Source organism: Nymphaea colorata, chromosome 2 (assembly GCF_008831285.2).
Source record: "Nymphaea colorata isolate Beijing-Zhang1983 chromosome 2, ASM883128v2, whole genome shotgun sequence".
Lineage (NCBI taxonomy): Eukaryota > Viridiplantae > Streptophyta > Magnoliopsida > Nymphaeales > Nymphaeaceae > Nymphaea > Nymphaea colorata.
The window spans coordinates 26,259,424-26,273,887 of record NC_045139.1 but is presented as its reverse complement, the minus strand read 5'-3'; the positions used below and the strand labels follow the sequence as shown (position 1 = coordinate 26,273,887).

General features: G+C 34.9%; 1 protein-coding gene across 1 annotated transcript; it reads left to right on the top strand.

Annotated features, from left to right (window-relative positions):
* Nucleotides 1-7,139: 7,139 nt before the first annotated feature.
* LOC116248174 (probable calcium-binding protein CML18) lies at nt 7,140-8,133 on the top strand. The gene has a single exon (XM_031620819.2). The coding sequence runs from the start codon at nt 7,278-7,280 to the stop codon at nt 7,905-7,907; it is 630 nt and encodes a 209-aa protein (XP_031476679.1). The 5' UTR covers nt 7,140-7,277; the 3' UTR covers nt 7,908-8,133.
* Nucleotides 8,134-14,464: the final 6,331 nt, after the last annotated feature.

The following is a 14,464-nucleotide window of genomic DNA, read 5'->3' as shown; positions in this document are numbered from 1 at the left end:
TTTGAATATGAATATCTGCAGGTGGGAAGAAACAAATATGGTTAAAAAGTACATCTGATTGGATTCCGACCCGTTGATGTCCCTACCTTGAACATTGCTTTGGGGGCAAAATGATTGTTTTTGCTTTCAAATTATTATTTAATAATGCCACCCCACCCGACATACCCAAGGGTTCTAATTATAATCTCAATTATCTTGGACTTGAAAAAACAAAATTATTCAAGATAGTCTGTTTTTCTATCAAAATTTGATGGCGGCCATCACACATGAAATTTAAACTAGCGGGATAAAAATTTAAGAGGTTGTGCTTAAGCTCTAAAGTCTACCTCAGAAGCAAGCCAGCATTCGTTACACGACACCGCTACCTTCCTTTTCCTCCTGCTTCCGGCCACAAAGATTCAATCTCATGCATGTTCAAAGCCCCTTCCGTTCAACTCAAAACGTAGACTCTCTAGAGTTGCTTCTCGATACGACTTTTCGTGGATAATCAACCAACAAACGAACAGGATCGCAGTTGGAGCCAGATCCAAACTGCTAAATAAATACATCTGATCCAAACAAACAGGACAAGTAAAAGTGTGCCTGCTAACTGCAGATCTAATTGCTATTACACAACATGGATTTCATATCAGCCTGAGATTTCTAGCTATATATCAAACAATATCTAAAAGATGAATTAAAAAGTTACGAAACCATCGTCACAGATACCACAATATTTTCAAAAATATTGTGATATTAGTGAAGAACTATAAAGAAAAAAAACACCCGAAAAAGCATGTCTTTTTTTTTGAAAAAAAAAACATGAAACTTTATTTATTGTGTTTACATTGACTTTATTCGATTTTCTCTTTTTCACATTAATATCATGATTTCAAATTGATTTATCAATCATTTTTAGCATCATTAAAACAAAACTTTTATCATTTTATCTAGTTTTAATGTCCTTTTATTAGTTTTTCATTGATTTTATTTTACCAAATTTCTAGATTTTTATTTTATTTTTTCGATATTTTCTCCAGATTTTGCCAAGAAAAATAACTTCACCAAAAAAAATACCGAGAAAAAGAACGATAACCTCATGACCAGGAAAACATTAGTAAATCTCAGTATGATGGCACATGCCAACACAAATCCAAATCGACCTATCCTTGTCTTGTGTATGCGAGGACAGACAACAAGCAAGCAATCCAGATGAAACCTGACCAGCGATCAGCAGCAGAACATGATAACCTGGATATGAGCAACAGACATATCTCATTTGCTGGCCGCTTGTGCTTGATATTCACCTCCATGGCAGGGTATTGGAGTCTGACTTGCAGCACTAGTTTTGAAAAAACAATCAATAAACTAGCTGCAGACTTTCTTTGGGGGGACAGCACAGAAAGTAAGGGGATTCTTTGGATCAGTTGGGCCCCGTTATGTCTTTCAAAGAAGGAGGGTGGAGTGTACTTGAGAGACCCCATGGAATGAACTTAATCTAGACATCCTGGCTTTCTTCATGGGCTTCGATCATGAGAGAGCGGCATTGCCGCAGGAAGAGTCTAGGACAGTAGCGGAGCTACTGCGTCACTGATGTGGGTGACTGCCCATGCTAGCCTCTAAAATCTTGCATTGTGCTTAAGTTGGACCTAAGTTCAACCGGATGTGGTGACCATATTGAACCTGAGTCAGTGCCATGCAATCACTGATTCTCCTAAGCAAGAGATTGGTTAGTGCCTTTCAACCAATTTTTTTTGGCTTCACCACCACTACTGGATGCTAAGTTTGGTGGCAAGAGGGTGTCTGTCCCATTGTTGGAGACGAATCGCCAAGGCTTGGTGGCACCAGGTTAAAGGGTCTTGCTGGTTGGCAGTTAGTTGATGGGGCTGCAGCCAAATACTGGACTCATAAAACTCTGCTGGAAACCTGGTCCCAGTGGCTGCAATGGCGGCACAAGAAGGGATTTGCAGATAAAACTCTGCTGGAAAGACAGCTCCCGTTTGGCACAACTGGACGCCGAGGAATGAAGTGAAACATAAAGGTGTAGATCGATCTCCTGACATAGCCTCCTGGTTTTGTTAACTATAGTTGCTGACCTCTGGTGGAATTCTTCCTGGTTAATGCTCATGCGATGACTTTTATTAATGATAAATGTTTAAATTTTAACCATCCAGCCACTGTCCCGCACATGGCAGCATAAAGCTCCCTTATGAATGTACATATAAAAAAGTTGTTGAAATCATCATTTTGTATAAGTGGAGACATTTTCTGAGATCTTGTTATTATTTACATGTTTCTCTAATTTGCCACAAGTGCATGTCATAGAAATTGTAGAATACATTTTTTCTTATATTATTATTCAGAATGCTTTTGAGATCCATTCTTTAATTAGATTAAGTTTTGCTTCTATGCAACTTGTGCTTTCTGTTGTACTATATGGATGCTTTTCATTGTGTACAGTCTGCATGGCCTATACCTTTACTCCTATCTTGTCTTCCAACTCACATCTTAATAAGACCCAAAGAAGAGTGTATGTGGAGAGACTATGTAACCCCATCGCACTATCTTCCCACTCCAGCAGCCATAACCTGATTAATAACAAGACTCAAATAACATGGTAGACAAGCAATGAACATGTATGACATAATACCAGTCACCTATTCTTTAACTGCATAAGCCAGCTTGAAAGACTTGGCAGACAGTGGCCATAAAAGACATTGCACCTTTCTTCCTAGGCCATATTGAAGATGCTTATAATTGATAAGAAAGATCCTACTGGCAAAAACACTGGATTCGTCCATGGAAAGCTAACTTTTGGATATCATGTATCACTTTCATTTGTAGAAGCTGAGTGTAAACTCCAATAGCACACGTGAAACTGTGTGGCACTTCTTCATTGAATATAAGACTATCATATTATGCTACAAGGGTTCTAAATACCATCACTTCTTGTTAGTAATTTCTGCTTATTGCCAACCATTCTGCTACAACCAAAAAATATATAAGGTCTTAAATGCAAATGAATATTAATAAAAAAGGTGTTTGAAATGCACAAAGTTATAATGTGCTTGACAAATCATAATATGAATGCATGACATTTTACTTCATCCAAAAAACAGGTAGATGGAAAACATAATTTTTAAAGAAATAAAAAACTCGAAAAAACATAATATACTATCTCAAGAAGAAAAGATGCTCATGTTTAATTAACTAATTCAGCCAGGGAACTTTTTTTTTCAATCTGTCTGTGTTGGAGAATCAAAAAATTTAATTGAGAGAGGACTTTTACCAAGTTAGACTAGTTAAATATCATACTATTAGTCACCCATTAGCCGGCAGGCTCAAGTTGGGCCTGCCCTGGCTGAATCTCATTGCTGCTTGTCATTCTAGGTCATCCTTCAATGCATCCTCATCTCAGACATGCCATTAGATGACGTCATATCAAGTTCATATCCAAGGAGACCACCAAACCCTCTTGAGATTTGTTTGTAACAAATTGCTGAGTGCATCCAAAATTCTTGTACTCATCTGTAAACCACTCCAATAAAGGCATCTTATCTGATACTTCTATAGTAGCTAATGAAGCCTTATCAATAAAGTTGCTCGAATTAGAACCTTGTTCTTCAGTTAAAAGCTTTACAATAACATCATAGTCACACTTTTTTCAAGTGTATATGTGTTTATGTCCAAAATTTTCTGACTATTAGGGTCTCAACTGCACCCATTTCAAAAGCCATCAATGTGTAACCAATACCAAAATGTATTTTCCTTGTCCTGACTTATCTCCTCAAAGTACTTTCCTATCGTTTTCTTTTCCTGTATAAACTTCATGTTAGACATCATCTCTAATGACAATTCAATGTCTTGACTGAAGCCACTCTTCTTCCATAAGAAAAATCACATTTATTAAGGTTGCACAATGAACTGAGCCAACTTGGGCTCAAGCCGAACTTGCTTGAAAAAACTCGGCTCTTGCTCGACTCTTTTATAAACGAGTCAAGTTCAAGCTTACAAAGATAATCGAAATGATGAACAAGTCGAATTCGAATTCCAGGAACTCGACTCGTACAATGGCTACTCAATATAATATTCCTAAAACTGGTTCACCAAATCACCGGTTTTAACTTTTAGGAAAAAACAAATTTTTACAAGTTACATGAGTTAACACTTACACAAGTAAAACACTTACATGAGTTAAACAAGTTATATGAGTTAACACTTACACGAGTTAACACTAAACTAGTTAACACCTAAATGAGTTAAACGAGTCGAGTTCAAGCTCGAGCTTGCTATAAGGAGCTCAACTTGAGTTCGAGCTGGCCAAGCTCGGGCTCCACTCGGCTCATATGCAGCCCTAACATTTATCAGATTTGCCTACCTGTGTTGACCAAACATATCATGTGGCTCAACTCTATTTTGATTATACAGATCCAACTAAAACAAGATCAACAACACTGGGTTGATTCTTAGCAGATTAATGAAATACCATGCAATGTCTTCCTCACATAACTGTAGTGCTTCTTCGTTTGAAGTCGAGCAAAACAAAGAGCATATCGTCCTACTCTTTCATGCTTCTTAGGAAGACCAACCTAAAATTGAAGAAGAACCTCACAAAAGTTGCCATAAGTGCTCCGTTTTCATCCATGACTAGTTGGGTTCAGTTTTTCATGGACAGATGAGCTTACTCGGGAGACACTTGAAATTAGGTAGATTCAACAAACTAGACTATGCGGGTCCCACTGAGCTAAATTTAGCAAGTTTTGATGAAGTAAGACATGTGGGTTCTCTTGAGGCTATTTTGAGAAGATTTTTGGGAACTATACGAAAGCTATTTTTAGCAAGTTTGAAGAAAATGAGTTATATTAGGATCTACATAAAATATCAAATAGAGTTCACTCTTTAAATTTGGCAAACTCATGGGCCACTTCCTAGATGTTAACCTGATTTAATCAGAACTTGATTGAAAACCCGAAAAGAAAATATATAATCTGGGTTGATGTCACAGGAATTTTGTGATCTAAATTGGACATTGAAACTTAAATGGGAAGAAAAACTAATTTGGCTAATTCAAGATGGAATTTTGGCAAATTGAGTTGGGAGAACCCAGATCAATGACTCCCAAACCAGTATCAATCAAGAAATCAGAAAACTCTAATGAAAATCAAGCAAAATTGTGTGCAAAAATCAAAGTGAAGTGACTGTGAGCGAAGTGGATAAGGTTAGTAAATCTGTAAAGCTGAGAGTGTTTCACAACAAATGTTCTAGCTATAACCGAACCGAAAGAAGTTGGATCCACCAATGAAGAAGATATTCCCAGCTTTGTAGGGGTTGACCTTGCAAATTTGAATCAAAATTAAGAAGTTGTATTCAGATCCAAAAAAATTGTTTCATCCGACCACCAGTTTTTTTTTATTCTGTCCTTTGATATGATCTTTCATTATCTTATAGATTATTGTGATGGACAAATGGCATTTTGCATTATAGGTACTGCCATCCCTTTTAGAAAGAAGAAGCTAACAAAAGCTACAGGAGTATGAGAATGCCTCCATTAGTGCACAAATTGAATTATGTAAGGACTTGAGCGCATATTCTATTACTTCTAATAGCTAGTGGTAAGTATGTTCATTTAACATTTCTTTTGGTTACAGTTTCACCAAAAAAGAAAAAAAAGGATAAATAATATTGCTTCATATGTCAATCTTAGATAAGTTAGTTGATTGTAGAAGTTACCTAACCAAGCTTGAAATTCGATCAGAAATATGCATTATAGATATGTAGAACAAAATGCTGTTTTGGTTAGTTATACTGAAAATAACATATTTGAAACTATTAGCAATGAAGCGACCAACCATGAATTATAGTTGTTTGATTTGTTTCAAGAATTGGTCAGATTAATGACAACTTTTTTTTTCTCTTTCACTTTAATATTAATATACATTAGTGCTCCTCTACCAAAAATTTCTTATAACACCTTCAGCGAGGTCAACTACTAATAAAAGAATGAAAGAAGCTTCTCCTTCTCCACGCTTTTTTGTTTTTTCCCGACGACATGGCCCCATGGGTGACTTCTACTTTTTCTTGGTATCTTCTCTAATTTCCTTTCGTTCCATACGAGTGTGTAACGTGAAGAGTTGTACTCTGGTCTTAAAACTTTTGTGTTGTTCTGAATTTGATTTTGTAACTGACCCTAACCATTCTCCAAATCTCCCCATTATTTAACCATAAATTAAGGGTTACCTTCTTAATGTAAAGAATGCACCATATATTTATATTTTCAAAGAAAAATAATCTCAACTTCTTTTGACAACAACTTGATCAAAGTCTTGAGATTGAAATATGTTTTATAAAAAACTTTTTCAAGTTTCCTTTTCATTGAGGAAGCAAACAAAGCAATCTGTCTGCTGCCTACGGCTTTTGTGAGAAAAATTAAGGGCATGTCTCCGGATACACATGCCGTTTTGGAGGCAAAATTCCTGTTGGTTTCTTTGGATGGCTTGAAAACGGAGTTTTCGGAAAAATTGGTTTTCTGATAACACTTCTCCCAAGGGAACGAAAAAAACTATCCCCCTCATTCAATTAATCTAAAAAAATCAGTGTGCTTGCCCTTAGAAGAAAAATTCTTTACAAACGCAAGTTTCCTGAAAAATCACCAAAAATGTCTAATTATTTTCAACTTATCGCTAACAAACCAATGGCAAAGGGAAATATCACAAGAAGGCCTAATCTACTATAGTAATATTGCAATTAAGCTTAACATTTGAAAGGATAATAGCTGAGAAAGAGCATGCGCTCGATTTAAAAAACTCTAATTTCTTTGTTTAACGGCTTGAATTACAAATAAAAAAATGGTTAGGCAGAAGAAATTTATATTTAAGTATATTTCTTTTTATCAGAGAGCTTAACTAAAAGTTGTATTAAAAAATGAATCGACTATAATGCAAAAAGAAACTTAATAGTTTCATTTTCAAAATCGCGAGCGAAATATGCGGCTCCAATTGAAAATTTAACCAGAAAACGAAAGACCGCTTAGACCGGTACGAAACCAAATAAGGTGAGCAGCAAGAGAGAGAGGGGAGGAGATTTTTAGCCTGGAGGAAGCTTCGTGGAAGCTTCATCGCAGTGGGCAGTTCCCAAAATTCCAGAATTAATGGCGCCTCCTCCTCCTTCCTCCCACCTTCGCCCTTTCTTACTCTTACCTACTTTTCGCCTTTCGTCTGCGATACGGACATTCTTTGCCTTCCACTATTTTAATCTCCTGGCGCGCCCGGAGGCTCTTGGAGGGGGAGGAAGGAGCAGCCATGGCCATGAAGATCGGCAAGAAGATATCTTCTTTCGTTCGATCGTCTTCCAAATCTCGGTCGCCCTCCCTCTCCCGGTCGAATCCTTCTTCTTTTAGTTCGTTTTCCTCTGCATCCGAGCACAAGGAGACCCCCAAGAGCGTCCTCCCCGGGTTATGCCGATACCCATCTAAGGAGCCCGACGGATGGCCGGACTGCCCGCCGGGGGAGCTCCACTGCGACTTCGGCGAGGTGTTCCGGATACTCGATAAGGACGGAGACGGAAAAATCACGAGGCGGGAGCTCGAGGAGGTGCTTCCTAGGCTGGACTCGGCTCCGTTGACGGAGGAGGAGGTGGCGTTCATGGTGAGCCTTGCCGACGCCGATGGCGATGGCTGCGTGACGATGGAGGAGTTCTGCGCGCTCAGTGGACCAGCCGGAGAGTCGGAGCTTGTGGGGGCCTTCCGCGCGTACGATACCGACGGCGATGGCCGGATCTCCGCCGAGGAGCTCCACTGCATGTTGATGGCGCTCGGAGACGGCGGGTGCACCCTCGACGACTGCCGGAGGATCATTGAGAGCGTCGATTCCGACGGCGACGGATTCGTCGGCTTCGAAGATTTCGAGAGGATGCTGAGACAGCCCAAGTGAACCGCCCAACCGGAGCTTTTGGTTTGGCTCGTTAAAGCCTGCGATGCCTCTGACGGAGGTGGAAGAAACTGGGAAAGGACTCGGAAATAAGTAGACAGAGATATGTATTTGATCCACGTTGTGTTTGAAGCCCGGTCCACACACTTATTATTATTATTTTTTAATTATTTCTCAATATGAAACAATGTTTTGTGGTTACGTAGATAAATGAATTTATTTCATTCTATCTTCTGAGGTTATATATATATATATATATATATATATATATATAATAGAAAAATTGAATGTTGGCTCTCACTCAATTATCATTATTGTTTGATTTATCAGATGATAAAATGATAAAAAAGAATCAATGAGAAATAAGAAAAAGGTAATGAATATTTTTATCATTTAATATTATTTTATATAATTTTTCCTTTTATTTTTTCTTCTCTATCTATTTCTTTCAAATGAACGGCTTTGGTTAGTTATGGCCCACTTGACATGGTCACTCAATTATCATTATTGTTTGATTTATCATGATGGATGATAAAAGTATCAATAAAAAAAAGATAATGAATATTTTCACCATTTAATATTACTTTATATATTTTTCTCTTTTATTTTTTCTTCTCTATCTATTTGTTTGAAATGAATGACTTTGATTAGATATGGCTGAGAGATTTTGTGTGTGTGTGTGCGTGTGTGAGAATTTCAAAAGGTGTATTTTTCAAACTTTTCATTAGTACTAGGACACTTGAGGACTTTTAAAACTGAAAATAATCATCCAAACTACTTAATTGTATTTGATTTAGTTTGTTTTCTAATTATGTTTTCATTTTATTTTTAGAGTTAATTGTAAATGTTATGTGATGTAACTAGGTGAGTCGCTAGGCCCGTAAAGCGATGTGGAGCGTTTCAAAGCAAAGCGAAGTGTAAGCTTCGGAACCAAAACCGTTAAATATATAATTTTCAGAGAAATAATGATAAAATTAAGAACAACTATTAAAATGACCACATAAGTAATGAACAATGTGAAAAAACTTATTTGCTCATATTAATTTAATACAACATATCCTAAACAATACTTTGTATGTGCAGTTTTGTCGAACAACTGTTAACAATCTACTTTTATAAAGTAGAATAAAAAAAATTCAAATAGATATAGGGCCAAAGCAATGACAACTCTTAAAGATTGTCAAGCATGCACATTTTAAAGCCAAAGCAAGCATTTTCATGTAAAAAAGCATGGAATTGCATTTAGCAAATGCAACATGCTCAGATTCACAAAGTAAAACAAAAGAATGAGAAGAAGAAAAAAAGCGAGAGTGGAGGAAGGCTAAGCGAAAGAGGGGAAGGCTGCAAGGGCTTTTTCCTTTTTTTTTTTATTGGGCTTGTCCTTAAGGCCTGTGAAGTGTAAATATGCTCCAGTTTGACATTAAATAACAAAAAACAAGCATTATTTCATGTTATGAAAACAATATGCATGAAGTGTATGATTTAGGCACCTCAAGTACACAATACCGATGCCTGCACCTCACACTAGTGAGGCACACACATCTGGTAAAGGTGTGCCTTGCTTCAACGCTTCAATGCATTAAGGGTGTTGAAACATGTACTTCGGCATTGAAGCCCACATACTTAATGACAATGGTTGTTGTTCATTAATATGTAATGTTTTTATTTATATCATTTAAGTGTTGCTTTCATTTTGATTTTTTAAAATATTTTAATACATAGATATATATATTCTCTTGTATCCATTGTATCTACATTTTCTAAAGTTGTCGTATCTATATTCATACTTTCATACCCAAACCCATACTTGTAACCATGTGACTTAGCCCTCCATCCTATATTACATAAAATGTTACAGTGACATGTCTTTTTCCGTGCCACCAACCAACAAAGTTATGCAATAAGCAGTGACCCTCTAGGCCTAATTTTTAAACTTCAAAACATGTTGTCATGATAAGTTTTCTTTTTTAACTTTGAATTGAATAAATAAGTTGTCTTACAATTTACTTATATATTTGTTTATATTGGCATGTATACAAAATATTGCATCATTTCATTTTAAATCAGTATTTACAAATAACACACATGCACGATTAAAATGTTTGTATGTGTGGTTGTAATATATGCATAAGAAGATTTAGCCCCTCAATATACAAATCAAAATGATGTAAGAATGTAGAAGCAGCCTATACAAGTAAAAAAAAAAAACATGATATTTGGAAATAAAAGTTTGAAGTATTGGCTTTTGGTTAACCTTTAAGACATTAATGTATATGTGTGTGTGTGTGTGTATATATATAATATATATATATATATATATAAAACTACCAACCTTTCTTTGGTTTGTATAGTATGACTATTTTAACTTGATGCCACAAGCCTTTAGATTATGCAGTTTGGAGTATGTGAAAGTTTTGAATGCAAATCAATTGGTAAAAAGAAAGAGGAAGACCGAGTTCAAATGTTTTATGTCGAGTCATAGGGCACAAGTAAACAGGTCTATTGGATAAATAAGTACATAAACAGTCAAGGACTTTATACATACTTACTTGCACAAAGACTTAGGGCAGTTTCTGATGGCTTCCTTACTATTTTAGCAAGACATCACTTTGCCCCCAAGACAACGTTTAAGGGGTATTCGGTAACAATGAAAATTAGTTTTATGCAAAACCCAATTTTAACAAAATTGCCTTTTTTTAGAAGGGAGTGAATGAATGGTACATCCCTCAAGTTATTCACAAGAAAAATTGTTTTGTATAGTTATCCAAACACACAAATCATGTTTTAAACAAAAACTGTATAACCACAAAACCTTATTTTCACAAAATATTGTTTTTGAAAGTGTCATTCAAACACAAACTTACAAACTTTATGTAACTAAAGGTTCACGTAAACTTAAAAAGACTGTAATGCTACATCAAAACTCAACAAAAGTATATACACTTAGACTCAAAAGAACAAGTAGACATAAACATCATGTACATTTAAAAAAATGTTAAAATCTATTCTTACTTGAAAATCAAACATTAGCATAACTGAATATAGGCATGTGGTAGAACTGAACTACAATAGTGCTTGCATTTTTCAGGACTTGTTTTCATTTTTCCTTTTTAAATGCATAATTTTTTACTCAAGCAATTTTTTTATAAGACTAAAGTTTAAATTTTATTTTTCTTCTCCAATACCTTTGCTTCATAAGCTGCAAGTAATATTAGCAAACCCAATTATCATTTGATAGTCAAAGTAGTATAATTTCCAATCTAGTGTTACTAGAGCCATCCAAAAAGCTTACTTCTCTATTGTAGATCACATGGAAGGACTAATTGATCAACTACTCATATCTGTAGATGCCAAAGTTTTTTTAGCACAACACACGACAGCAACAAACATCAAATTAACATAGTTGCATCTTTATATTTCAAGCTCTTTGTAATACATTTGAAAGAATAAGCAACTTTTTCATTTTTTTTGAAAGAAATAGTTGCAGAAATTGAAGAATAAAATTGAGAACACAATTGCCATTGGAAATAGTAAACAATTGAAATAAAAACATCAAGAATAGCCAAACATTTTGCTTCTACTTCCAGTTAGATATAGTGAATTATGAAAGCAAGTTGAAATTCTAATCAATATACATCGTAGCATACATAGTTCATAGTTTTACATTTTATTACACTTTGAATTCTAGATTTCTGATCATGTGTTAGACCCAAATATGTTCTTCAATTGAACTTGGGACAATTATTCTCTCCATCACTACCTTTTTCCACATAAATAGTCCACCAAAAAGACAAATTTGAGGTTACTCCTTAAAATTTCATTGCAGGAAAGAAGAGTAACACCATAACTAGCATGCTCAACAACGCAAAGCAAAATGCAATTGACGCGAAGCAAAACACAACGGTTAGACAAATAAAGACTTGGATGACGAACATTGGCCTTGCTCAATCTTATCAGTAGAAGGACAAACTTCTTACTCATGACACGTTGCTTTGTTAATCAATTCAGACCATATCAAGGCCAAACGTGTTATCATAATTGAAATGATTAAACATTGTGAAAAAATTCAAATTGAAGGTAAACGAATGGAGGTGCAATGATTATTATTTAGATACACATGCAATGGAAATATCATTTATAAATGAAGTGACAAGTCATTTTCATCAAGCTATTACCAAATAGCACAAAGACAAATAAAATATTGAAAATTTAGGATGTATACATTAAAAATAGTATGATAATTATGTTACGAACAATAAGAACACACACAACCTAAAAATAACATTGGAGAGATAAACTGAAAAAGTTGAAATTTCGATAGTGCTACCCCAAAAGTAGGGAAACAAAGTTTATGAGTTTTATATATGAATAGATCCCAAGTACTTATGTATACAAATGCTTGATTGTTTTATAATGTACTTGCCTATACATGCAAGCACATATATATCAAAATTATGAAAAGTTGCGTGTTTTGCAAGCTCACTTCAACCCCCAATTCACCAAGATGAGAAGGTTTGTGGTAGAGCTGATGATCACAATGATGAAAGTAGAATTATAAAATGCAAAACAGAAAATTATTCAAGAAGCTTGAGTTGGAGAAAGAGTTCAAATGTGGACAAGAACTTCATACTACCTTTTTCTCTCACACGCCTACATTCGCAGAGCATCTGGCCAACACTAGTAGAATGGACTTTGACATCAATGGCAACATTATCACCTTATACTAAGAGGGATTTCAATTCTCAAGGGCAATTATCTCCTTAGTAGGAAGAGAGAATGAAAAATTATTTCACTTGTGGTCTTTTTTACTTTCAATATAAAAAGTATGCTATTCATTAATATTTGCTTCTACTTTGACCCAATATTTTTAATGCCCTAGTGGTGTATCAATTTGAAGAGTAAAAAAATGATTCCATTGTATAATAAAGATGTTCATTAGCTTGAAACCTTGTTCATTTTAGGTAAATTATTTGAATTTGTGTCTGCTTGTTTACCCCTATTGGAGACTATTGCATCAGGGGTAAAAACCAAACTCTTCAAAATTTATTGTTTGAACATTTTTTCTGCAATCCAACCATATAAATGTGATTTTAAGAATGTTTTGATGAGAAATATATATATTAAGTTAATTTTTTTACTAAAATAGTGTATTTATAGTAATAGAAAAATCAATGGCACCTCTTGCAACATCAAAACTTCACTAGTGAAAAAATCTATACTTTTTATATAATTGAAGTAATCGTTGCTTTATGTTGAGTTAGTGTTTACTACAAACATTGGCAAGAGCTATAATGCAAAGAGAGCTTTGGGTGTGGCTCTAACAAAGTTAGAGGTGGTTTCCCTTTTCCATCATGAGGTGTGGCTCTAACAAAGTTAGAGGTGGTTTCCCTTTTCATCATGAAAAGGAAAACAAAAACTAGGCTTAGAACCTATGGAGCAATTACATAATGACTTATAATAATTTTAATCAAATTTGACTGAAAAACCAATGATCCAAGATGGAATAGGAAAGGGAAAACCAAAGAGAGTGACAAATAGAACTCTTTTTAATTTTAACTAATGGTACATGAGACTATCCACATCAAGGACAGCAATCTAATCTATTACAAAATTTCAAGGTTTATCATCACTAGAACAAAACTCCAATTTTAAAACTGTTGACATGAAGTGAGTTGCTTAAATCTTGGAGAGGAGCAAGACCCAAGACTGAGTTGTTTAAATAGAACCAATTCCACATTCGGCTTTCCTCCTTTAGATCTTCTTCATGTAAATCACCAAGTACTTAAAGTCAAGTGTGCTTTTATCCTTGAAAAACTACAAAGAAAAAAAAATACTCATAGAAATAAAAATTGTTATGTATGTATAGAAGTTTGAAGTGTTGACACCTCTTTCAATACTCTCATACCCTCTCACCATTACGAAGAGGTGAAGTTACTTTATATAATGTTGTCACTACATATATGAAGATATTTTAGATTAATGCATTCATCTGTACAATAACACAAATCCTATACAAACTGCGCTTCTTCTTTAAATTCAAATTTGGCATCACCTTCGTCTCTTTTAATTATATCTTTGTTTCTATACTTCTTGTTGTAGTTGACAATGTTGCTTTAACATTCCTTCTATGTTTCATCATTTTTAGGGACTTGATTATTTTCACTTCTATCTTTATTTTTGATGATCTTATCATTCCTAATTCACTTTTGTTTATGTTATAGTTTGATTCTTGATACAATTCAACCTTATCCTTGGCATGGTCAACCTTATCTTTCTTGAGATCCCTCTGAAACTCAACTATGCAGGATGGGCATTGAGTTTGGATCTAACATCCTTAAAGTGGTATAGTTAGGGGTTTGGTTAGTATATCTATAATTTGGTAGGAACAAGAACATGCTTAATTGGCCATGGTTTTTGGATATCCTATTGTAAACAAGATGAGCAATGCAGTTCAAAAAGTTTGTTGTAATTATGGAAAGATAGGTGAGCTGATATATATGTAAGCAACAATAAAATGTAGAACAAACATGATTGGAATATGAAGTTCTTGAAGTAGATAT

Coding starts and splice junctions, on each gene's coding strand:
- LOC116248174 (XM_031620819.2), top strand. CDS start 7,278: ATGGCCATGAAGATCGGCAAGAAGATATCTTCTTTCGTTCGATCGTCT.